The following is a 27476-nucleotide window of genomic DNA, read 5'->3' on the forward strand; positions in this document are numbered from 1 at the left end:
TCCACGTACTATTCAATAAAATTCTAGTGCATTTAATCTATTAAATAACAGCAGAGTGAGCGAGTTTTTGGATATGGTAAGATTAAACTTACTTTAGTGAATTAAATACCACATTTCAGCTTTGTTAGGGTGGGTACACAAAATGTTATTTTATCCTTGTTTCTAGGAAATTCTCATATGCTTTCTAACAGCTTCATGTGGCTGTAAACATTTAAATTTAACGTGGCTTTAAGCACGATGCATCGTTAAAGTTTCACTTTCACTGTGACTAAGCCGGTAAATGTGGTGTTTACATGGAATAATCATAATACGAGTTTACCTTTTGGTACAAACCCAGAGTCTCCGCATCAGTAAGCGATAAAACGATCATCTTCCATCCGAAGACTTGTGTTGCATTTCGGGGCAAAACAAAAAAACATTGTCGAACAACAATATAAAATGCGGGAAACTATTGGTTATTCTACAATATTACAAATTATACTACGACTGGAAAATACTGTAAATTGATAAACTGTTCGGCATGATGTTGAATGTCTCCAACAGCACCTGTATTCCCATTTAGCAACTTGTTAGCAACCGTGTTTTTTAAGAAACGTAACCGTTACAAAAAATCACGAGTGGGGTGTAACTGGTGTGTTTTATGTCGTAGACTAAAATGTGAAAGTATCTTGAGCCTGTGTGAACCACGGACCTTATTTTAGGGATTTAACCAAAATCCCATTCAGAAAAACCCATTGACTCTGGGATGATGGAACAGGAAGTGCTAAAATGCTAACTCGCTTCTGGGTTTTTGCCTACAAAGTGACATAGTTCCACCACTCTTTTAGAAAAGGAATAAACCACCCCCTTCAATCGGATCAAAATTTAATTCCGATCGAGCTCAATCGGATCGATTAAGGTGTTTACATGAAGGCTTTCCAGTCCGATTGAGCCATCAATCCGATTACAAACGGATTATTTGGTTGCATGTAAACTTAGCCACTGACTTGTCATCTCTGCAGTAGTGATGTGCCTGTATGTTTCATACGGATCACATAATCTGAGAATATTTGTTTTCCATTTGAATTGGTTCATTTGAAAGTAGGCATTTCACTCTCTATAGATATATTTTTAAAGGGTTAGTTCACCCAAAAATGAAAATTCTGTCATTAATTACTCACCCTCGTGTTCTTCCAAACCCGTAAGACTTTCGTTCATCTTCGGAACACAATTTAAGATATTTTTGATGAAATCTGAGGGCTCTCTGACCCTCCCATAGACAGCAAGGTAACTACCACGTTCAAGGTCCAGAAAAGTACCAAGATGATCGACAAAGTAGTCCGTGTGACATCAGTGGTTCAACTGTAAAGTTAGGAAGCTACGAGACCTTGAACGTGGTAGTTACCTTGCTGTCTATGGGAGGGCCAGAGAGCTTTTTTAATCAAAAATATCTTAAATTGTGTTCCGAAGATGAACGAAGGTCTTACGGGTTTCGAACAACACGAGGGTGAGTAATTAATGACAGAATTTTCATTTTTGGGTGAACTAACCCTTTAATGTCTGTAAAGCAAAGATTTACACGGAGTTTCGCGCTCAAGTTCACAGAGACCGAGACGGCAGAAAGCGCATCCTCATTGCTTTCATTATTTTACAAAAGCGCATTGTTGTTATTGTGAGTGCACACAAATAAACGTAGAGTCTTTACAGATTTGAAAGATGTATTACTCTTAGCTGTATGAGCAAAAATTATGGAGTATTTTAGGAGTAAGTGAGCGCACCGGCGCCTCCATATGTCCTGCAGTGAGTGTGCGCTGCTGTTCAGCTTCCACACTCCTCACAGTCACTTGAACAGCACACATAGCAGCCATGTAAAAGTTGCTGATACTTACATATTTCAGATGATAAGCCATATTTGTGGTGGAAGAATGATAGGCGAGTGTTTGGATGTCCTGCCCGATGTACTGTATTACCATAGACCAGCTGTTAATGATCTGCGTGACTTCGCCAATATGGATTTTTTTTCTGCGTCTAAGCGACTAGTACAATTTTGGTCGACCAAGCCTCTTGTGGTCGATTAATGATTAGTCGACTATTAGGGGGCAGCCCTACCAAAAAGACACCTTTTTTTCCCCTGTATTGAATCAAAACTTAATTTACTGGAATCAGAAAAGTTGACCGCTGAGACTGTGTACTTAAGATCCTAGATATGTTTTGAAAAGTTTGGTGTCGGTATGATAGTTTTAATGCTTTTGAAAGAAGACTTTTATGCTTATCAAGGCTCCATTTATGGGATCAAAAATACTGTAACAATGGTAATATTGTGTAATATGTTTTCTGTTTCTATAAATACAAAGTTCAAAAGAACAGCATTTATTTAAAATGGAAATAATTTCTAACAGCAATGTATTGTAAAAGTCTTTACTGTCCATTTTCATTAAATTTATGCATCCTTGCTTGGGTTGCAAAAGGGTGGAAAATGCTCATAACATTTTTGAAACTTTCCAGAAATTTTGGGAACTTTCTGTGATTTTTATTTTTTTATTTTATTATTATTTTTTTTTAGAAACTTTCAGAAATTTTTGGTAATTTTCAGAAATGTTTGGAAAGTTTCCGGAAATGTTCCGCCACTTTGCAACCCTAATCCTTGCTAAATAAAATATTTTTTTCAGGAAAAAAAGACAAATTATTGTACAGATTGAATTTTCAATATTTTTGCTCCCTGTTTGCAGGAGATGCCCACTGGTACAGGGCCATGGTATTAGAAGTGTGTGGAGAGGGTAAGGCCAGAGTTTATTTTGTGGACTATGGGAACTCCTGTGAGGTGGAGGCAGCACGTCTAAAGGCCATCACACCAAACCTGCTCAAACTGCCTTTCCAAGCAATTCGTTGCTGGCTTGCAGGTTTGCTTTCTCTGTTGCTGTCTGTTTGTCTATGAGTCATTCAAAATGTGTTTTTAAATTGTTTTCCACTCATTAACTACCGTAAACAAATATGTTTTCTCTAGAGCCCGACCCATATGGGTTTTTGGGGGCCGATACCGATATTAGGGAGTAAAATAAATCTGATATCGATGTGTGTATATTATAGTACAGCAAGGGTGTAACTTTGGCTTGAGAAGTGGGGGGGGACACAAAATGGGGGAAAATGTTTTTGATTTGAATCCCATTTCCTGCATGTACATACATTTAGGGACTATGGTGATACAAAATCCAGGAAATAATCAAGTTGATTAATGATCAATTCTGGCAAAAAGAAAAGTAGGCTACTAAACTATGTATATAAGAAAAAGATGTCTTACTTTCTTTATTGTTTAATAGGGGCCGATCGCCAAGACTTGAGAGAATCATTTTATAAAGTTGCACTGGACAGAATGTTCTACATCAGTGGAACCCCAGTACCTGGATGGGAGACCTCCGTGGAAAACTAGGTTGCTGCTGGAAGAGGTGTTAGTGAGGCCAGCAGAGGGTGCTCACCCTGTGGGCCCTGTCCCCAGTGGAAATTACGACCCTGTAGTACAGTACCAGTCAAACTTTTGGACACACTTCCATTCGTGTCTTTAAACTTTTGACTGGTAAAATACAGTATACTGTATACATAAACAGAATATTACATACATAACATATTTTTTTGTAATTTTCACTGAAATGTGATCAAACACTTTTAATGACATGACAAAGATATGTAATGGAGGCAGGGTATTTAACAATTTAACAAACTTTATCCAAAATGAGTCTCACATCAGTCCACTAAACGATAAACTTCACTTCACTGATTAGAAATAACTTTAAACACAAATAGAACAATATAACTTGAATTAAGAACGAGGATTTTTATTTAAATAGTCTTTTTGCAGTTTAATATTCACAGACACTAGTCTATATTGCAATTTGATTTAAGTGTACTGACCTGTTTTTTTTTATTCCCCATCAAAAATGACGAATTCTGTGAAATTCCGCATTATACAGTAAATTAAATTTTTATGACTAAATTCCGCGATTCCATCCACGTTTTCTGCATCGTGGAAATCATAGGGCCCTGCTAATGTAGCAAACTAAGTAATTACACCATTTAAAAGCATTTTATCTGCGTTAAATGTTATGTAAAAAAAAATTTCATATAGGTGTTTGTTGTTCATATTCGCCGATGCCGATATATCTGCGACAGGCTCATATCGGCTGATAAAATCAGCAAAACGAATTATCGGTCGGGCTCTAGTATTCTCAATATGCAAGTATGTAATCTGTATATAAAATTTTAAATGTGTTGTACATATGTGTGTGCAGGAGTGGAACCAGTGCAGGGTCAGTGGACTAAAGAGGCAGTGCATAAGTTTCAGGGTCTTTGTGCTGGTCAGCCGTTGAGTGGCAAAGTGCTGTCCATCACTGAGAAGGGTTATGGGGTGGATCTGGAGAGCTCTGGAAAAAGCATTGCTGCTGTGCTAATCTCAGAGCACCTAGCTAAACCTTATGGACAGGTGAAACAGCCTCCAGTGCAGCCAGCTAAACCAACCAATCAGATTGAGGATCTGCCCACCCTTAAACCCATTGATCAGAATCCACCTGCTGAAGAGCCTTTGAAAGTTAACAAGGGAGTTGGCAAAGACACAGAAGATTCAACCTCATCAAGTAAGTTAGCATAACTGATGCTAAAACCTTTTATATATGCTTTAAGTATCTTATCAAGACTGTTTGTAATTGCTATTACTAGTAATATGCAAGTCGGGTTTTTGTTGTTCTTGTGTATAATTAAATGTTTACTGTCATCTAGTCGGCTCTTTTCCTTTGAACTGGAAGACATTGGAGCTGTCTTGCACTGACACTTTCCAACCGAGGGTGGCAGCAGTGATCAGCCCTAGTCTCTTTTACATAATGAATCCTGGACAAGGTTTGCACTCATTGTATTACATTTAAAGCATAAAGTCTAGCTAGAGCAACTATGATCATGGTTGTATTAACATAACTATCATAGCATGGCCATTAGAATAATTATGCTTTACCTTCAGCTGATTTTTGTCCCCCCAGTGAATGTAGAGGGTCTGAAGACTGTTATGACCGATGTTGCGAAGTACTGCAGCAAACAGTCAATCCCCAATCAGTGCCACCCTTTGCCAGGAGCCGCCTGTTGTGCGCAGTTCTCAGGTCAGTTTCACTTTCACCTATGGCTTACTCTTTCTAGGTTAAATAGATGGAATCATCAACTTTACATGATGTGTAGTGTTATTAATCTATATAGTAAATATTTTCAAAGAAGCAGCAGTATTTTATAGCTTACGCTTCCTTTCAAAAGATTGGGGTCAGTAAGTTTCAGGGTCAGTTTAATTAACAAGGTCAGTTTAATTTCTTTTAATAAGAATGAAATAAGTTGATAAAAAAATGGCAGCACTGACTTTTACATAGTTACAAGAAATTTTTCAAATAAATGCTATTGTTTAACTTAATACTTTTTTTTTTTTTTTTTGTTATCAAATGCTGAAAAAATGGATCACAGTTCCCACAAAAATATTAAAGGGGTCATACGATGTTTCTAAAAAGAAAATTATTTGGTGTATTTGGTGTAATGAAGTGTGTTTGTGGTTTAAGGTTCAAAAAACAATATTTTCCACATACTGTACACTATTGTTTCTCCTCTATGCCCTGCCATTCTGAAGCGCGTAGATTTTTACAAAGCTCATCGGTCTGAAAAGCGAGGTGTGCTCTGATTGGCCAGCTATCCAGTGCGTTGTGATTGGCCGAATACTTCAAGCGTGTGACAGAAATGTTACGCCCCTTACCATATTGTGATGCCCTGTCCGGCCGGTTGGATTGTTCTGGAACTAGAGCGGGCTAGAGTGAGCGGAGGCCGGCTTGAGTGAGCGAAGGTGGGCGGGCTTGAGAACGGCACGGCCGGCGGATTCGACGAAGGAGCGTCCGGCGGGCTTGCGGCAGCCACATGTGACCACCCCGGGCTAGACTTTGCTTCGTCCACGGTGAAAGCTGATCCACAGCGCGAAGTTAATGTATTTCCTCAGCGACCAGCACGGATCAGCTCCAGGCATGATGGTGTGCAAATCTTCTTACATCGTGATGTAGACGTGGGGGTGTGTTAGAACGAGCTGTTTTAGGTAGGCGTGGCTGACTCTTAACTTTTATATAGAATATCTCTTTGGATTTGAGACTTTAGTCTTTGCATCTTTACAGATCTTCTTTATGCACCAAGAGCTTGTAACACTTCAAAGAGAAAGGAAAAATTGAAATCGCATCATATGACCCCTTTAAGCAGCATAAGTGTTTTCATCATTAATCATGTTTCTTGAGCATTAAATTAACATGTTAGGATGATTTCTGGGATCAAGTCGCACTGAAGACTGGAGTAATGGCTGCTAAAAATTTAGCTTTGCCTTCACAGGAATAAATTACATTTTAAAATATATAAAATAGAAAAAAAACATTTTTAATAGTAATATTTCACAATATACCCATTTTATACCCTGTTTTTTTTTTTTTTTTTTTTTTTAATGAATGCAGCTTCCATGATCATTTTCATGACTTGTTAAAAATATAAAGGAATTACAATACTTGGTTAAGCTGGTATTCGTAATAAAACATTCCAAAATAACTCTTTAAAGTAATAGGTAAGGATTCATTGGTTGCATTCTTAAACCAGTCAAATTCAACTCTGATCATTCAGGTGACAAAAATTGGTACCGAGCTGTTGTGTTGGAGGTAACAAGCAAGCATGCACATGTAATTTATGCCGATTATGGGAACATGGAGACAGTCCCTGTCTCCAGTATCCTTCCCATCACCAAAGAATTTCTCCAGCATCCATTCCAGATCGTCAGATGTGCACTGGCAGGTAAGCTTACCACCTGAACTCATCTACGTGCACAAATCATTGCCAATGTTAAAACCCTTGTAGGTCAGAGGACAGATTTAGGTTTCTTATTATAATTATGTTGAGTCATGGTTGTGATCTGTTTTTTTTTCTTTTTCTTCTTCTTTCCCTTCACAGGTAAAGAGAACTTCCCTACAGTGTGGCCCACTGAAGTTTTGGAACTCTTTGGGATTCAGTTGAGCGGGGGCGTCCTGGCATCTCTGCAGGGCTTTGATGGGACCTCCAACCTGCTTACCCTTACCCAGCAGTCTGGTCAGGCTGACGGAGACATTAATTCTATTATCCTTGGAGCTCTGCATAAAGGACAAAGCAAGGCTAACTCGAAGCCACCTGCCATTGTTGTTGAGGAAAAAAAGGATGTAGATCAGAGGAAGACACAAACTGTCAGCTCGATCAAGCCCGCAGATCATCCTCAATCTGCAAACGTTAAGAAACCTCACCTGGAAGATCAAGCCCCACCTTTAAGTGCCAGCTGCAGGCTTGAGGAACCAGGTGAGGAATTAAACATTGAGCAGAATTTGTGTTGTCAAGATGTGTATTAATGTAGGTATTTACAGGGCTTGTGCAGGAATTTGCCCTGGATCTTTAGCAATGAAATTGTGATGCACAGGTGCTGTTCCACCTGGTGTTCTCAGCTGTAACGCAAAGGTGTTATTTAAAAGGAGCCTTGTCATCATATCCAGGGGAGCAGTTGTCAAACGTTTATTATGTCTGATTTCAGAAAACATGTCCAAGACAATGACTGCAGTGGAATGCACTGAGCCGCACAATATTATTAGCACAAAAAGCGGCAATGGTGGGTATTATTTTCATTTCTCAGACTGAAACTTATAAAATATTGAGCATTGTAAAAATAGTGACGGGCAATCAATGACAGTCAAATATTCTGAGTGGTTTAGACTAGTGCATGACCAACTGCTGGTTTCTTCTTAAGTGGCAACGTGATATACTCGTATGAGCTTTAAAATACAAACGTACACTTTTGTCAATTTATCTACATTAGTTTTTTTTTTTCCTCTTCCAGGTCCTCACACATGCAGCTGTCTTGAGCTGAAACAAAAGGTTGGGAAATCTGCAAAAACAACTCGTGACTTTTTTTTTTAAGAAAGCAAATGCAAGCCAATATTCATGGTTGACATACACAGGACTGTAATTTATTTAGCTTTTAAATGTCTTTCTCTCTTTCAGATTGACCACATCGAGAAATTGATTCTCCTCCTTGTGAAACAAGTTGGTGGAACCAAATAGTAACCCATCAAGATCTTCAGTGTCGAGTTCAAAACAAATGGCCGCCACTGCCAGTTTTCTTTTCTTCCTTCAGTTTTTTTTTTGAGTTAATGTATCAGTGATGTCAAACCATGTTTGTAGTCTTTAAGTCAGCACTTGATAAAATAGATTTTATTCTTAGAAAGGCATGGGTATTTTATTTTTCTTATATTGAACCAACATTATTGTTGCTGGTGTTTTATTACATATAATGTTCATGCTTTTATTTCTCGAGCCAATGGAAAAAAATAACTATTAACCGTGAATTATGCAGCACTGCCATTCAGTTTTCAAGTTCTACATGGTCAGTTTTTTGTTTATCAAAGGCCAGTTTTGTTTGAGTGTGTCTTGATTAAAAAATAAAAAATAAATTTGTTTGAAGTCATTTTTTTTTTCTTTATAGAATATCCGGAATGCTCATTTATTTTTTTATTGGTCATGCTAGCCTTTAAAAATGGCAGGATTTAGCAAAGGAGCAAACCTTTTTACATTAACATTTAGTCATTTAGCAGACGCTTTTATCCAAAGCGACTTACAAATGATGAACATTAAATTAGATTTTTCTCAGTTTTTCCACAATTTAGTGTCATTCACTCACATGTTTCAAACTAGTAGGACTGACTTTCTTCTGTGAAACACACTCTAGCCACATAGATATACCTGTCTCGATTCACCATTTGCTTTTATTGTATGAAGTAAGATGCTATGAACTTCTTAGAACTATTCTGAGGTTTTCCATGGAAGAAACGCATGCAATTACAATTTTTTGTTGTATTATTATTGTAATAACTTTATGCTAGAGAAATTGGTGACACTTTTTAATAACTTTATTTTGAGACAATTTGGGTCTTGAGTTGAATGAGGATGAAGTCAGTACGGAAGTAGAGCAGAGCACCCTCTCCTGTTCACCACTGGGTTACAACACTGGAGACTGGCACTTAAGTACCTGCGGCGAGAACAGGACGGTGAGGTGAGTCATTTACTCATGAATTATCTGTTTTTAATGTGTCCAACTTGAAATATAATTGTTTGAAGATTTCTCTGAGCTAAAGTTTGTCGTTATTCCGAAACTTAACGCGCAAAAATGGACTGTGCAGCGGCGCAGGAAATCTAACCCTAATTCAAGAATGTCTCGCGCGTTATTACTGTGCTGTAGTTTGATAAGTTTAATTTGGTCCTGAGGTTAACGTAGCGAAAAATGTTCGATTCATTTTCCCTGGATTAAACAGACCTCATTGCTTAACGTACAGAAAAATGTTTAGTCGTGTTGCTTGGAAACAAAATTGTGCGACAATAGGATTAATCAACTGTTTTATTTAAAGATTTGTAAAACTGGATAAATACCTCAACTGTTTAAACAGTCAGAATACAAAACGAAAAGAACAATGTGTATTTTATTAGACTACAAATACAAATAGATTGCCACAAATTAGTTTTAATAAGCGAGCCCTAAATAGGGAGTAACTCAAAAGGAGCCAACTAAATGTTGTGTCCTTTCATCCTCAGCTTTTCTTCTCATTTACTGTCGCTCCTGTGATTATAGGAGAGTCTAGTGTTGGTCAGGTCATTTGCTCTCTACTTGGGGATCAAGCAGCTGCATACACCTGTCTTGTCCATTAACAAGCATTGCCCTTTAAGCTCTGCAATGTCAGATAAATATATTTAAAAAATATCATACAACGGTAGTTTATTACTCTAAATGATATTAAATAGCTTTCAGTGGATTTCAGGAAGACATGACTATCTAGTTATTAAAGGTAGGTCGTTTTCAAATTGGTGTCCAATGGCTGCATGGAGAGTGTGGAAAAGTTTAGAGAAAATCTTTTAGAAATTGATCAAATTTAAATAAATTCAAATTTATTGAAATGAAAAACAAAATCTTAAGATAAAAGTTAAATAAAAATATATAGCTACCTTTTAAATTTTAAGAGGGGGTTGCTCACACAAGGATGATTGTATTTGGGGGTCCATAGCATCTAAAAAAATTGAAAAGCTCTGAGTTAAGGCATCTCGGCTTAGGAGTTGTTAATAGATAAAGTAGGAAATAATGAAAAGTGAAAGCTTAGAACAGTGAGGAATGTATGAAATTGGGAATAAAGAAGAATTAGGAGAGCAAAGCCAGTACTCTTACTGGGTTCCTTGGCCCTAGACGGCTCCACTTGTTACACAGACCGAGACGGGTTGTTAGTCAAGGTTATCGTATGGCAGGTTTGTGCGGTGCTCTAAGAGTCCAGATGATTATCAGTCTCAAAGAAGGTTCTTTTAAATGGCACCTGAACAAGTGCTGCCAGCTTCCTGCTGTTCATTCACAGGCAGGAAATGCCCCTTATCAGGCTGAGATTTTATCAGATTCCCTTCAACAACTGTAGTCCAACTTTCTAAAGGCTCATAAAGAGTCCTGTGTGACTAAATTGTCCAAAAGTCTCTCTCTCAGTTTGCTGGATTTGATTCTTTACAGAACAGATTCTATCTTTAAGAATGTCAGGTGGCATTCCTAAAGTTTCCTCTCTTGAGTGGTGCTCTGTGGGTATCTTTAGAAGTCCAACTGTGAGTGAGACGATCAAAGAGTGACTTCACGGGTCAGAATTGCCTCAATACTCACTTCATTTCATTCCAAAACTGATAACCACTCTGCCTTAAAACAGCTCTTAACACCTGGAACCTGACCAATCAGATACAACAGTGCAGACATAACACACACACATTTTGCTTGTCTCTCAAACACATTTAAAGAAAAGATTCCACTGAATGCACACTAGCATGAATAGAATTATACTGTTATCTGCTTTTATCAACTACAAAGACTACGTTCAGGAAGTTTAGTAAACTTGAAAAAGCCATGATGTGTGTTAGTAGGTGTCTTTAAGTTGCGTTATGGATGTCTATGATTCCTTTGATTTCTGTAAAACTTGTACTCAACAGGTACAGAAGTCCAGGGCTTGATATGATTAAAAAAAAAAAGTTTTTGAAAGAAGCCTCTTATGCTCACCAAGGCTGCATTATTGCATTAAAAAACAGCAATATTTGTGATTTAAAATAATTGTTTTCTATTTCGGTATATTTTAAAAATGTAATTTATTCCTGTGATGGCAAAGCTGAATTTTCAGTGGCCATTCCTCCGGTCTTCAGTGTCACATGATACTTCAGAAATCATTCTAATATGCTGATTTGCTGCTAAAGAAACATTTATTATTATTATAAATTTTTAAAACAGTTGCGCATTTATTTGAAATAGAAATCTTTTGTAATTTTAGAAATGTCTTTACTGTCATTTCGATCTATTTAATGCATCCTTGCTGAATAGAAAAGTTCTTTCAAAACAATCATGTCATCCTGTGGCTAATGCATAATTAATTTGCAAATAAGTAGATAATTCTGGTAGTCTAAACATGAGCCAGTTCTTTTTTTTTAACAGTGTGGTTTTGGATGGTTGTCGGTTTGACTTTGATTGCAGAGCAGAACAAGTAGGCGTTGAGATTGAATCCAGTGACCCATAGCGGTGAATACTTCTCCTGTCTGGTGCCGCCAGTTGGCATTTGTCAACATGTTTAATTTAATAATAAAGTTTGGCTCTTAAAGATGTGAACTTTGACCTTAGCTGGAGGATTTTGTGACTGCAGGGAGACTTAATCTGAGATGAACAGTATCATGCTGTTTTCTCCACACATCACTGGGCTCTCCCTCCACTTTTCTCAAAACACAGACGGGTAAATGATTAGTCTGATGTGACGACAGTTTGACTGGCTTAGACTTGAGCTTGCCTGCTATCAGGAGGACAGCTAGGAACAATGTTTGGGGCCCTGTAATGCCTACTCATTAGGCTCAGTGGACAGGCCACCCATAAAGAGTTTGCCATGAGTTCTTGAGTTGTAGTGATGGCCTTGACTTCTGTCAGTCATTTTATAATGCGTAAGGGTGCAGACTTCATAGCCCACTGCTACCTGAGTCCCTCAGCCATTAGTTGGTTGTGTTTAATCTCAAAATAGCCCGCAGACTGGCTCTTTCCCATCCCAAGTTCCTTACTTGTCTGACCAGTGCCCCAGAGGATCAGTAAAAATTGCTGCCCCACTAACCTCAAGCCCACCAACTCATGAGTGAAATTCCAAGAAATCTTTCTCTCCCAAATTTGTTTTCCCTAATAATCTCACTCACAGCTGCTTTTCTCTTTGTTAGCATTCTCAAGCCTTTTTTTTTGGTACACTTGCTCAGTAGTTGGCCTCTTCAAAGACTTCTTGCAAGACTCTTTTCCTCAGTTTTAATTGATTCTTGTTTTGTTCACATTTCAGGGCTTAAAAATGTCTTCTAGTAGCTGGCTGCATCTTCTTCTTATGCTCCTGTTTGGTCAAGGTAAGAAGAGGTAACTGAGTACTTGGCATTCTGAAACACTACATTTTATTTTATCTTTGCAAAGTACAGAAATTTAATTCATATCTTTCTTAATCTTTAATTGTGCAATTCTACTTTAGAAATGTGTTATGCTTAGTGACTTGAGATATATGTAAGAATATAGGAAATACAGTGGTCTGTCATGAAGGCCGATAGGTTCTAACTCAATATGATATAATTGCTGCATCATTCACATGGTGCAACTTGATTGATTTCTTTCGCATCAGATTCAAAATACTCCACTAGTGCTTGCTGTAGCAGTTGCAGCGCGCTTCAGAAACCATCCACCTTCCCCAGCTCTGCCTGTATAGATCTGCTACAGAGTAATTTAATCTGTTATATATGGGGGTAATTTCATGTACTGTATGTTATATGAGCAGCAGCAGTATTTCTTACATGCTCACAGAAGCATGTCTGTGGATCTCTGCCACAGCAGCAACAGCAGCGTAGCAGATCTGTTCTGCCATGACAAAACTCATTAACATTGCCATGTATATTTCCATGCTAAACACTAGTTGTCATGACCGAAATAATTCATTATAGCCCTCAACTAGGAAATTCAGCCTGATGTTTGTTACTCAACAAGTACATTAACTTCAACAGCATTTGCCCTGTGAGGAATAGGTTTTATCAGACTAATAGATGCGAAGATGTTGTAATATGTTTTTGTTTATAATAATTATTTTTACATTGTTTTTATATTTTGTTGGCTGTCCTGCTGAGGCCTCAGCTAAACTTTTCTGTGACTCTATATATTTTGTTGGAGTGTGGAGTTTCTGAATTGAGATATCTACCCATGTGTTCCTCAAGAATTTTCCCATTACATTCCTGGACATATGCCATAAATCTGAGGAGGGATTTAGTCCTGCAGTCTGCATAAAACGGGCGATAAAATGTCTCTTGGTTCCACAGTGCAGCCTGTCAGAGAGGATCACCGCAGGGTTTGAGGGTTTTCTGTGACTCTGTATATTTTGTTGGAGTGTGTTTCTGAATTGAGATATCTACCCGTGTGTTCCTCAAGAATTTTCCCATTACATTCCTGGACATATGCCATAAATCTGAGGAGGGATTTAGTCCTGCAGTCTGCATAAAACGGGCGATAAAATGTCTCTTGGTTCCACAGTGCAGCCTGTCAGAGAGGATCACCGCAGGGTTTGAGGGGAGATTCACCGTGACCTAGTACAAGTTGGCTTGTTCAGAGCCATATATCACTGATGCTAGTCATCTATCATGTGAAAAAATCCTAGACATCCCCTTTCCAGAGTTATCAGTCCTTTCCTTTTCTGTAATTTTTTTTTTTCAATTTCCATTTCAATTTTTCTTTCATTTTTTTCAAATGTTTTTGATGTCTAATTTCCTTAATGAATGAAATAGAATTATCTTAATTTTTTTTTTGCTCTTTATTTCTTCTTTTCTGTAATTCTTGTGAGAATAGCAGTGACTTAGAATGATCCAGATCTGTATTCACCTCCACCGTCAGTGGAATTAACCCATTAACATTTTGTGGCCTCATAATTTTTCCCTGACACCCCCAACCCCTCATCCCCCCCGTGGGGTCCTGCAGGTTTCTTAGGCCGAGGCCTGTTACCATGGCAAGGCGCTGAGAGCGGCCCTCCTTGTGATGCCATGAGTGTTAGGAGACAATAGCACATGATTAAAGTATGTGATTTCCAAGCACACTCCACTCTGCAGGAGCGTTATGCAGGGACTTCACTCTCGTTTCTGCCCTGGGCTGTTCACATGGCCACTGCTTCTCAATCAGCGATTGTATGCTTGAGAGAGCACGTCGCTCTGAACCCTGCTCACTCGAGCAGCAAACACGGGCCAGGACAGCCTGACCGTTCTCTTCATGTCCAGTGGGCGTTGCTGGAATGCCAGTTGTTCTGAATTAGTCCCCTCTGAAGGATGTTTAGTGAGTTTCATGTGGAGCTGTGTCTTAGAGCCAGAGGTCAGCTCAGTTATCTAGAAGTTGTGCTCAAATGATTCATTTGTGTAAACTGTTGTTGACTTTGACAGTGCCTGAGGCAGTACCTGGGTCAGTAACACCAAAAACATGTCCAGGTCACATTTCACCTGAAAATGGTTTTAGGACCATTCAGGTTTTTTGTGTTGTATTGTAATGCATTATTTTCATGACAATTGACCATATTTTTATTGTTGTTATTATTTGTTTGTTTGTTTATTAAGTGTGATTCTCGTAACACTTTTTAGTAAAACTGTTAGTTAACTTTTTAAAAATATTAATAAAATAACCATAGGCAGTATAAGAAATACTATTATGTTTTATAAATACTTCTAATAATATATAATTTTTTCTGTTACAGCAATTACAATTTTTTATTTGTTTATTTATTTTTGCAATGACAGTACAAGGATTAGGGTTAGTGCTTAATGGTTTTAAAATAACCTTAATCCTAAAAATTTGTTTATATTTCCTTTTTTGTTTGTGAGTGTGCACTTCCAATGAGAGAACCAAAATTTCATTGTACAGCTGTGCAATGACAATAAAGGTATTCTATTCTAAATAGGCTGTTTTTAACCTTTTTTAAAATGTGTCTATTTTTTCTTTTGATTTTTGAGTGAAATATGACCCATTCTTGGCCAATTTTATAAACCTGAACAGCTTATAAACTTTAAAAACTATTTTTAAAACCATTTTTAAAATTATTATATATATATATATATATATATATCAGATATCAGAGTTTTTTGGTAAGTTTTCTTTCTACTAACTACTATCTACTAACGACAGTATCTCTTTCTGTATAGTTTGGTCCACTTCCTCTGTGCAGGAAATGCAGACGGATCTTGAAACCATTATGAAGATAAATGCTGCTGGAGAAAGTGAGTGTTGACTTTTTTTTTTTCTTTCTCAGTCAGAAAATCAAATCAAACATTTACACAGCAGCTCTGTCGTGTAGATGGACAGCATTGAAAGTATTTCTAGAATAGAAGAATTCATGTCTGTTTAAAGAACCACTAATCTACTGCCAATGTGTTTCCATATAAATGTGTGAGAGCGTAACCTGTGTTTACTTGTAAAGAGAGGGTTTAGTTTTATGTTGAACGTCTGAGGGTATGACTCTGCAGAGACACAGAAAGCCTGTGAGAGTTTGTGTGTTTCCTTACCTATAATTTAGGGACAAAATTGCCCCCAGATGTTGTCTTCTAGAAATTATATTTAGTGTTACATAAAAACAATAGAAGTCTATGTTGTGTCCTCATCAGTGTGTGCTGTTACAGACAGCGGCATGCCGTCTGTCTAATCACCTTCTTTATGACAGGCGGCGGGTTCTAACATGACAGCTACATGGATTATAATTTAGCCAGTTGACTAGCACAAACTTGCTGTAATGTGTTTGTGAGTATTTATCTCTGCTAGAACATGCCACAGGCGACCTTTGAGCTGCTTACGTGTGTCAAATACAGGCCAGTGTTTATGTGAACATGTTGCTGTTTTGCACCGCCATTGTGTTGTTCTATGTGCCATTGGGTTAATCAGTCTGAACTTTCATAGACTAATACTATACATTAGTGACCATTCAGTAGCTAAAGATGGCGTTCAGATGGGTAAACTTTGTGTTTTCTCCTGTGTGTGGTCAGTGATGCAGTGCTCTGCAGCGGTGGATATTCTCTTTGTGATGGATAGCTCTTACAGCGTTGGAAAAGGAGGATTTGAACGGTCCCGCCACTACGTGTTGAAGCTGTGTGAGGCTCTCGATGTCAGCACAGACAAGGTCAGATCGCATAAACTCAGATTAAGGGAAAAGTTCTCCCAAAATTGACTCAACCTTGTGTAGTTTTAATCGACTATGCTATAATTTTACTATGCAACTCTTGCTTTTTATAGTGATCAGGCTCTAACAAGAATAAAAAACACCAAAAAAGCACTTATTAAATTTTTTTTGTGTACATTTTGTAAAAATATAGTGTATTAACTAGGGCTGCACGATAAATCGCATGCGATATTTAACGCACATCTTGTTCACCCCATTCTTTTTGCATATGAAATAACCCAATCAGAATTATGTCCATTAATAGGGAATAATTAATTTTCACATAGAGCTATAATTTGACTTGACACATAAGTCATATAAATTATCTTTTTTGATCTTTTCTTTTTCTTTTTTTTTTTTAAGTATTGTTTTGGAATATGACAGCCATTGATCACTACCAAAAATAGCATACAGGATTGGAACGACATGAGGGTGAACTAGCCTTAAAAATATTTGGTGTAAACAAAAATGTCACTAAGAAAAATAAATGAGTACAAAGAAATTACAAGTAACACATGAAATTGTGAAGTATTAAGACTGAAATAGTATGTTCTTGTAAAACACTGTATACCTTTAAATTTTTGTATGGCTTATCTTCAACTTCTGGTATCATTATGTTCAGTCCTCTTCCTGTTTGTGGTGTTTAAACAGCATTCTCTGTTTTGGGCAGGTGAGAGTTGGCGTGATTCAGTTTGGTTCCACACCCAAGCTGGAAATCAGTCTAGACTCTTACAAGAGCAAAGAGGAGCTGAAGAAAAAGATGAAGAAAATCCACTATAGGTACAGAGATTAGTGTTATTGTGTGTCTTTTAGGCCTTAGCACTTCCTGTGGAGGATGAGAAATACCTCACTCTATTTTATATCTTGGCGATTTTGTCAACACAGACATGGGGGACTTGTGTTTACATTACACTCTCAGCATGTGTGTGCAAGTGTGCCTGAGTGCACTGTGCCATGATGGACGGCTTGATGAGGTTGAATTAATGGTTTTTGTGGTGAAGGGTGTGCAAGGATCTGTAATGACTAGTAGCTGAATTACACTCTGAGTGCACAGCTGGCCTGAACCTCATCACCCAGTCAGGACATACCACATCTCCCTCGACAGGCTGTGAAATTACCGTTTCAGATTCCCACTCTATGAAAATATCACCACTTGTCTGTCTAGCGGAACAACTGTGAGTGAAGATGATGGAGAGAAGCCCAGCTGTGCACATGTCTGCATCTCAACTGGCAGTCAGTCAGTCAGTATCCCTGTAGGATATAGGAGATCATGTATTTCAGCACAGGATAAAGGAGTATTGTCAGTAGGTGACAGTGAAAAATGTAGCTGTTATTCACTAGTCACTCATGAAACTGTATTTTGTACATGCATACATACTGTACATAAAAAATAAATGAATAAATAAATATTCAGTTTATATGATCTTAATCTCATTTCTGCAATGAGAAAAATAATACATAATAAAATATGTATAATATTTACAATTTTATTGTATCAGTTGTGTTTTACTTTTATGCTTATTCAAAAAACAACACAAAAGGTGAATTACATCAGTAATCAGAATTACTATTAAAATATTGAAAATATTGTGTATATGTAAAAATATAAATATAAAATATGTAAATAGAAATAATATATACATATATTTAATAATAATAAAAAAATGTATACATTTTATTGTAATTGTAATTATTTTGGAAAATGATGCAAAATACAGTTTCATGACTTTAGTTTTTTATATTTATATAATATTCTGTATATAATATATTTAGGGAAAATGCTTTTCATTTTGCATTTTTAACTACTGTCTACTACAGATGCTTCAATTACAAAATAATATTATCAGTATAACAGTTTACAACAATTTCTGATCTTCTGTATAAAGGAATTCACATGTTCAGTGACACAAATTTGCTTGTTTAATTGGTGACCTTCAAATAGTGCAGAATCTTAAATATTATTTCATTTTGCATCATTTTTCTTTGATTTACATATTCCACAAATCCTAAAACCATCAAATCCTTTATTACTGGCTTTAAATTTGATTTTGAGTCCCAAATTTTTGGACCCCCATTCTGTGTCAGAAAAAAACAAGTGAGATTCTTTACATTGTGATTTGGTTGCAGTTCCTAAAACAGTTTTTTAATCAACTGGCTAGCTAAGTGTTAACTCCAATTTATGTATCAAGTGTTAATTTATGAAGTTCAGAGAATGCATTAACACTGGAAAGAAGTCAGGCAGAGTTTGAATCAACCCAAAGATAAAGCATCAGCCAGTGTGAATCTGAGAATGCTGTAATTGGTTTAGGTTTCATCATGAGGGGTGCATTAAGGACACAGTGCAGTGAAAGGAACTAAAGGCTTCTGTGTTATCCTAAGACTTCTGAGGGGCCGCTGTAGTTAAAGTAATAAGAGATCAGTGCAGTGCAGAGATCAGATTCATTGTGCAGTATTGACTATGTGGTGCTTTGGGTATCTGATTTACTGTTCTCCACAGTGGAGGTGTGACAAGCCACAAAGCTCAGTAATAAAGACTGGAATATCATTTCACAGTGATATGTGGCAGTAGTTCATTTTGATATTCTAGGCTCTCAGTTTTATGTCTTAAAAATGCTTTATGTATAAAATAAGTCTGTCTCTTTCTCTCGCTCAGAGGTGGAAGCACACAGACAGGTCTGGCTCTGAAGTTCGTTCTGAGGAAGGGGTTTTCCGGCGGACGCAATTCCACAGTGCCACGCGTCGTCATCCTCTTATCTGACGGAAAGTCCCAGGGGGCAGTGCAGCTGGCTGCCTCGGAGCTCAAGCTGTCTGGAGTGACTCTGTTTGCCGTGGGGATCCGTTACCCCAGGTAACACAAAACATTTACAGTCACATCAATAACCAAATAAAACCTTCACATCTCTAATTACCTGCTTCACAAAATCTGTCAAGAGCATGTCCGGGTCATATTTCACATTGTATTTTGCTTAAAGGAAATATAAGATATTTTTGTGACATTATTTTCATGACAATTAAGCATTTTCTCACCACATATTCACTACTGTAGTGCAAAAAACTGCACTATAGTATCTCATTTTCATTTCTGTAATTTGAAAAATAATGATATATACTATATATGTATATTATTTTGAATTCATTAATTGTAATTTAATTGTATTAACTGTAATCAAAAAGTCTTTATATATTATTTGTTTTACTGCTTTAATTTTTACTGATTAAAGACAACACAAAACCGTCAATAATAAATCAATAATAAAAAAAAATATTGTGAGTTATAAAAAAGTGCCAAATTATTGTGGAAATAATGTACAAAAACACAAGTAGTGTGTATATATATATATATATATATAGTGTAGTATAGTATACATAGTGTTCTTTGGATCTTTCATTCAAAAAATTCACAAAAATCTAACCTTTCATTGACATAAAACAATTGAAGGTAGAGGGGAAATCATATTATGAAATAAATGTTTTTCTCCACTACACATTGGCCACAATTATTAGCACCCCTAAAAAAATGACCAGGTCCTATAGTGAGATGAAATTTATATATCAATAAAAGGGGGGCAATAATTGACTTCATTTATTTTATAATAATAAAATGGCCCCCCACCCCCATTTTTTAATGTTTTTGCTTCAGTGAAAGGTTAGATGTGTGTGTTTTTTTTGTAATATAAGATCTTTTGAATAAAAGATAAAAGGATATTAAAAAAAAAAATCTGATTATTTTCTCATATTTACCAAGGGGCCTAGTAATTCTGTCCACAACTGTGTGTGAATGATAAAGTATTTTACCTTGTGTCCTTGTTAATACACTCTGTCAGTAACAGTGATGGTATCAGATAGTAATACTGTAGTACTTTAATATATACCATGGTACTGAGAGTATACAATAGTATTTACTTCAAGGTACTTCTGTGTACCTTTCAGTGTTTTTTTTTAATGATTGTTCTGAAGCATTTTGCAGGGAACAGGTGCTTTCATATTGTAAATGTTTTCAGCTCTATTAGTCAGTGAACCGATTTGCTGATAGCTCTCAGACACAGAAGTGTCTCACTGACAGGTGTGTTATTGTACACTAAAAGGCTGCTGACAGCCTGGATGTGTGTTGTTGCTGTTGGTTATCCTGCAGATAGCATGATTCCTGTGTTTTCTCTTTACTTTGAGGCTTTATGGCAGCTTCCCAACAGGTGCAGGAGGAAGAGGGAATATTAGTGGATAAACTCACCTTAATGGCCGTATCTAACAGCTGGGAATGTATCAGTTGTGTGTTTGGGTTCAGATGAATTAACCCCCTCAGAGTTCTTGCAGCACCATATGCTTTGACATCTCTAAATTTATCGTCAAAATTTTACCGCACCATATGTCCTGTAATATAAATCTGGAATTGACTATGTGACTTACACAAGTGTTCAACAGTTTGAGGTCTTAAGCAGCGCAACTGTTTTCAACAATAAGTAATGTTTGAGCAGCAAATCAGCACAAATTCAGCTGTCATCACAGGAATAAATTACATTTTTAAAAATAATTAAATTGAAAACAGTTATTTTAAATCGTAAAAAAACTTTTGAACTGTAGTGCTTTTCACAATGCATATTAGCTGCTAAATCATGCCTTGTCTTTCTCTCCTAAGATGGGAAGAGCTCCGTGAATTGGCGAGCAGCCCTTCGGACACTCATGTGTTCTTCGCGGAGCACTTCAGTGACGCTGTAAATGGATTTTTCACCACCCTCACCACCTCATCTGTCTGCACTGCCGTTCCTTCAGGTAAAAAACTCGCCTGTGACTCAATCAACAGCACCATTTGTGTTTACGAACAGCGAGTAACGTTTCCTGCACTGTAAAATCTGCAGGGTGTAAAGTGGAGTCTTACCCGTGTGTTCAGAAAACCCTGGAGACAGTCAAAGAGCTTCAGGGAAACTTCATGTGCTGGAAGGGGTCCAAGGGATACTCAACATACACATCCCTCTGCCCTCATTACAGGTAAATGGAGCAAAACACAATGGTCTTGAGATGCTTTTGGCCTAATTGAAGTCTGACTATACTATGTATACTAACAAAATGCACATTCTGACTCCACTGCACACCAGCATGGATCATTAGTCCCAGAGATGCCTCAGGTCTGAGCTTATGTTTGTATTATATCACATTATGTGTTTTTGTTCTTTTGAAGTGTCCCAGGCTCATATTTAAGTTTCATGGCCCGAGGTGAAACTTAAAGGAGATCATTAACAGAATCATATGGCATGAAACTGGTTTCATGTTGTTTTATAAAACATTTGATAAAAAATTAAATAAATAAATAGTTATATTATTATTATTAATTTTGAAGTTTCATGGCCTGAGGTAAGACATACAGGAGTTCATTAACAGAAATGTGATAGTGGTTTCACATTGTCTTTCAGGAACTTTAACTAACTAAAGAAATAAAATTATTATTTTAACACGCTAATACACACACACACACTCCCACACACACAAATAATGATATTAACAATAGTAATAGTTTATTATTATTGTTTAGGCATTGCTGTTGTTATTAGTAGTAGTAGTATCATTATAATTGTGAGGTTTCATGGCCTGAGGTAAAAAAAAAAAGTTAATTAACAGAAATTTGTGGATTGAAACTGGTTTTCGCATTACAGGTATAACAAAGTTTACAGGCAACACCCTGTTGTCTGTCACAGGACTATATGTCCAGGTAAGACCTAACAATCGAAATATTGAATAATGAATATTTAATTCCATAAACATTCAAATTTGATTAACATTAATGATCCCATCTCTCTTCAGACCCCTGTGACTCTCAGCCCTGTCAGAATGGTGGGACGTGTATATCTGAGGGACTGGATAAGCACCGCTGCGAGTGTCCCGCGGGCTACGGCAGTGACCCCAATTGTGGTGAGTTCACATTCATGTGCTTCTCTTCCCACACTCCTCGGCATCTAATGAGCTGTTCCAGGCTCACATTCACTGTGAGATGTGTGTGTTTTGTTTTGGTGGGTTTGGTTGGATTGTATATGTGTGTGTGAGTGGGAGTTGTCATAAACAGCCCATGGTTTCACGTTACAGTGGGGGTCAGCTTTCGGGCTGGGTCATGGCTGATTGAAATACACCTCAGAGGTCTTATGTCTCTCAGATGAAAGGGACACTCTAATTATGAGCTAATACCACTCTGCAAATCTCCAAATGCCCTCAAAGTCAGACACTTGTAAACCTGTTGCCTTGTGGAGTGAAATGCAAACATCAAATTAATAAAAACTTTGGTATGATATACTGTACATTGTACAATACTGCCAAATCGTCAACATACACAACAAAAGCAGATACTAAAAAGACATTAATAAAATAATAGTAATATTTTTATGATTGTTATATGCATATTTATTATTGTTTATGCCAAAACATCAATACACACAACACAATCAGTGACTAAAAAAAGAAAAGATTAATTATAAATATTAATTAAAAAAGTTATTACTATTAATTAAAAAAGTTATTACAATGATTCTACTACTACTACTACTACTAATTATTATTACATTTTTCTTTATTATTGCTATTGTGTTACAAATTATGAATAAACATGGTCCCTGTTGCAACATATACGGACTATGAACTGTAGTGACCAACCACACATTTTTTTATGTTCTATATATGTTCTGTTTATAAATCTAGCAGTGATGATAGTAATAATAGTGTGTAGACTTGTTTCTGACCACACACACACACACGTATTTTCAAGATGGGGGAAGTTTCCTAAATGAGATTCAGAGATAGAAGCCATCATCAGTTCCTATGAATTCCATTGTAACACTGACATAGAATCCTCCGGCCAATCAGAATGTGATGACACGCATAACCTCCTTCTGTCAGTCAGTGTGAATGACATCACAGGCAGGGGTTAGATCAGATGACCTCACTTACCCACAGAATGAAAGATGGATCTTTTTGTTTGTTTATGCTGTTCGTAAATGCATTTTTGCATGTGTTAATGGATAGAGGAGCGTAGAGCCCATATGCCCTTCTCCTTTAACAATGTTATGTCTCACATGATCCTAACTAAACTCTAAAATTAAACATGAGATAATGCAGAAGTGGTATGTCAAGCATGTTCCTTAGATCTGAGAATGGAATTCAAATGTATGTCAATCAGAGTGGCTTTTAACCATATCCTCTTTTTCCAGCTCCCATTCTGAGTTTTGACTGCTCTGTGGATGTGCTCTTCCTGGTTGAGGGCTCCTCTGCACTTACTCTGGAGGGTTTCTTGCGCTTCAAGTCCTTCCTGAAGCATTTCATGCAGGCTGTACTGAGTTCGGACACACCTGTGAAGATGGGGTTGGCCCAGTATGGAAGTGACGTGAAGATAGAAGCCAAAATCGGGGAGCACAGAGACCCGGCAAAGCTGATCCAGGCTGTTGAGGGCATGCAGTATCGGGGTGGGCAGACCAAAGCTGGAAATGCCCTTCGCTACATCACGCGCCACGGCTTCCAGAGCGCACCTGTGTTCGCTGACGTTCAGGACGACCTGCCGCGAGTGGTAGTGCTGCTCACAGGAACGCCGTCTGCGGACCCTGTGGTGGAGCCAGCGAAGTACGCACGGGACAGGGAGATCTTCATCATCGGTGTAGCGCCAGACGGGATGAGGGCTGAAATAAACAACATCACGGCGAACCCCCAGCGCACCATCACATACCAGTCACCTGACAGATTGAGCGCAAAGATCCCAGAGCTAAGAGCCAAAATTTGCAGTGTCGACAACCAGGGTAAAGATCTAAACTTGTTCACTTTGACCACTGTTAAGTCCTCAAAAATGCTTATCTGAGATTGTTGTTCCTCAAGGAATAAGTTAACCCAGAATTATGATTTAGTCACTCTGGTGTCAGTCTATCATTTCTTTCTTCAGTGAAAAAAAAAAAATGTTTAGCAGAATGTAATGTGAAATGTGTCAAAAAGGACAAAAAGCATCATAAAAGTAGCTTGTGCAACTAGTATTAATCTCATCTACAAAATTACTGACAAAAATGTATATTAACAAAGAGTTACATGAAGATGAAAATGTGAACCATTGCATTAACTCATTGATCTTATACAGAACATACCTTTGACGAAAACGGAGACAAAATTACCCCAATGCAGTAAATTAGTGCTCTTACAGAGTTTTTTGTAGAAGGCAAATGTAATATGTTTTAAATAATTCAGTCATAATTAGTAATGTCTGAGATTGACCTGCTTAAGCTGCCTGAGCGTAAAGTTTCTTGAGGAAATGCAAAGATTTTGTGAGTCAACTCAAAGTTTCTCAGGGGAAAGCAAAACTTGTGTAAAAATTGTAATATGTAATAATATTGATAGTAACTGTGAGTGAAGGCAAAGTTTTGAGAGGGAATGCATGTTTTGTGATTAAATGCAAAGTTACTAAGATGAAATGTACTAAATTTAAGTTACTAGTGAAAAGTAACTGTCAGCCACGGCAAAAGTTTTGCAATGGAATGCAAAGTTCTTGCAAGTGAACACAGTTCACAAGTTTCTTGGGGAAACAAAACAACTTGTAACAAAAAAAAAAAAAAGCTAAAGCATTGGAATATTTATTAGCCTCCCATCTCAGACTTTTTTTTAATTATTATGTCCCTTTAGGATGCAAATTCTTAAGTGAACTGGAAGGTATGCATTTATCAGAATGTGTAAATCATGTTCTGAATACACTCTTAGCATAATACACTAAAATATGACAATGCATATTTAAAGCAGGGTTTCCCAAACAGATAAACATTTTGGAGGTAAACTATTTTTCTTTTTAGTTTGGTTATGATTCTTAACTGTTATACTAAAGCTCTTTTTTGTCTTCGCTAGGCTGTCTGGGTCAAGCTTTGGACCTTGTTTTTGTGTTGGATGCCTCCAGTGGTGTAGGAAAGGACAACTTTGTCCACCTTCAAGACTTTGTTCGGAGCACCTCAGTGCAGTTCGACATCAATCGAGATGTGGCTCAGGTGGGACTGGTGGTTTATGGGAGGCGGCCTGTCACGGTCTTTGACCTGGACAAGTATGACTCGGGCTCCGCTGTGCTGAAGGCGGTGGGAGACGCTGCTTTTCTGGGTGGGAAGGCTTCTACAGGTTCAGCACTGCTCCATGTGCTCTCCCAAAGCCTGACGGTGGGGAAAGGAGCACGGCCTGGAGTCAACAAGGCCGTGGTGGTGCTGACTGATGGGAAGAGTGCGGAAGATGCAGCGGTGCCTGCCCAAAAGATCCGGGATAGCGGAGTGTCAGTGTTTGTGATCGGCATCGGGGACATACAGCAGGAGGTTCTCTTCCGCATCGCCGGCTCTGAGGATCACATGATCTCTGTACCTTCATATGATGACCTGAAATACTCTGAGGATGTGCTGGTACAGATGGTGTGTGCAGGTAATGAGATGAATGATATTCCTCTTTGAAAGCATTTTTCATCTCTGATGTATTTATATTCTTGTGTTGCTCTCTGTAATTTGATCCTCTTTCTAGACGTGAAGAAACCTGTTAACCTGTGCAATCCAAACCCCTGTATGAATGATGGCATCTGTGTGCTGCTCAACAGCAGCTACCGCTGTGATTGCAATGGTTGGAAGGGTCCGCACTGCGAAACACGTCAGTACCAATAACTACTAATTAGTTTTTGGACAATAGTGGGTAGTTGATAAATATATAGTAGTTTTCATTCAAGCTTTTCGCATTTTTAGGTTACTTTAGGTTACAGATGAGATAGTGCTCCAACACATAATGTGGTTGCGCCACAGGCAAACAGAGTTCAGTTCCTGGTCCTTTCCCATCCTGTCCCCTCTCTGTCTCTTACTTCACTTCCTATCCAATCTAACTACTTTGATATCTAAATAAAGGCAAAAAAAGGGGTAAAAATGTATAAATATTTCACGATACCTCACAATTTAGTCGTGAGATTTCTTTTTTTTTTTTTTTTTTTAGTTTTGTTTTTTTTAATTTAGTTTTGCAAGGATGTATTAAATTGATCAAAAGTGACCAGTAAAAGCATTTAGTTTTTCTTATTTAAGGTATGTACACTACCCTTAAGTAAGTTGTTTTTTTAAAGAAATTAATACTTTTGTTCATCAAAAGTGACCGTAAAGATACAGTTTTGTTATAGATGAGTTCTCTTTCAAATAAATGCTGTTCTTTTGAACTTTCTATTCATCAAATAATTTTAAAAAATGAGTTAGTTTCACAAAAATATTAAGCAGCACAACTGTTTTCAACATTGATAATAATAAGAAATGTTTCTTGAGCACCAAATCAGCATATTAGAATGATTTCTGAAAGATCATGTGAAACTTAAGACTGGAGCAATGGCTGCTGACAAGTTATTTATAAATTGTAATAATATTACTGTTTGCCTGTACTTTTGATCAAATCAGTGCAGCTTTGGTGAGCATAATCCCAAACCCAATCCTTTATCAATCCAAAACATTTAAATGGTAATTTATACATTTTATTTCCATGCTTTATAAAATGAAAATAAATAAATAAATACCAAATAATCTAGATGTATTATCTGAAAACATGTACTATTTTTCACCTAATTGTACTTATTTTTAGTGTTGTTTTAAGGTTAGATTGTTTTAGATATTTTTGTTTTATAATAATACTACAATACTGATTAAGAAACTGATTGATTGCAATGTAAATCCTGATTATTTAAACCATCTTATGAACATGATGTAACATGGCTTCACACATCTGCTTATGTCAGAGCTCAATATGATTTGTTTATTTTTCTATGCCCGCCAGATGGGTCATAATTTTGGTGTTTTCAGAATGGACAAGGGGTTGGCAGGGTGTTTAAGTGTTTTGATTTATGTATTTTGTGAACTTGTTTTTCAGGAAGCAGAGAGCAGCCATCCAGAGGAGATCTTCCTAAACCTGCAGGCCTGAGGCGCCGTCAGCACAAGAGTGAAAAAGAGCTGCTGCAGCGCTATAAGCAGCACCGCAGGAGACATGCATCCCCAGTTCAGCACAGATAAAGAGGAAAAACACACATAGACAGAGACACAGCTCAGCGATGTGAGTTAGAAATCATTCTAAATTCACATTGACTTAAGATGCTGATGAACACGCAGGGTGACACTTCAAACGGGATGTGTATCTATTTCATGAATTTTGTAAATGCTATTAATGACTTAAATTAGGATTTTTTATTCTTTTGTTTTATTT

At 37.3% G+C, this 27476-nt stretch overlaps 2 protein-coding genes across 2 annotated transcripts in view; both read left to right on the forward strand.

The window, feature by feature from the left end:
* LOC107755540 (tudor domain-containing protein 1-like) overlaps positions 1–8442 on the forward strand; it is a 15705-nt gene extending 7263 nt beyond the window's left edge. The window contains exons 18-26 of the mRNA XM_016572390.1: positions 2709–2879; positions 4263–4604; positions 4747–4863; positions 5001–5117; positions 6646–6813; positions 6970–7344; positions 7574–7648; positions 7877–7914; positions 8041–8442. Of these exons, the coding sequence (XP_016427876.1) occupies positions 2709–2879; positions 4263–4604; positions 4747–4863; positions 5001–5117; positions 6646–6813; positions 6970–7344; positions 7574–7648; positions 7877–7914; positions 8041–8100 (1463 nt within the window). The 3' untranslated portion in view covers positions 8101–8442. The remainder of the gene's footprint in view (positions 1–2708; positions 2880–4262; positions 4605–4746; positions 4864–5000; positions 5118–6645; positions 6814–6969; positions 7345–7573; positions 7649–7876; positions 7915–8040) is intronic.
* Positions 8443–9033: 591 nt separating this feature from the next.
* On the forward strand, positions 9034–27301 carry LOC107755546 (von Willebrand factor A domain-containing protein 2-like). The gene is made up of 14 exons (XM_016572416.1): positions 9034–9088; positions 12405–12465; positions 15274–15348; positions 16108–16241; positions 16951–17060; positions 18934–19128; positions 20914–21047; positions 21134–21263; positions 21926–21981; positions 22074–22181; positions 23468–24046; positions 25131–25682; positions 25779–25901; positions 27147–27301. The coding sequence occupies exons 2-14, from the start codon at positions 12414–12416 to the stop codon at positions 27284–27286; spliced, it is 2388 nt and encodes a 795-aa protein (XP_016427902.1). The 5' UTR covers positions 9034–9088; positions 12405–12413; the 3' UTR covers positions 27287–27301.
* Positions 27302–27476: the final 175 nt, after the last annotated feature.

This window comes from Sinocyclocheilus rhinocerous, unplaced genomic scaffold (genome assembly GCF_001515625.1).
Source record: "Sinocyclocheilus rhinocerous isolate Xijiao unplaced genomic scaffold, SAMN03320098_v1.1 scaffold140, whole genome shotgun sequence".
NCBI classification, from domain to species: domain Eukaryota; kingdom Metazoa; phylum Chordata; class Actinopteri; order Cypriniformes; family Cyprinidae; genus Sinocyclocheilus; species Sinocyclocheilus rhinocerous.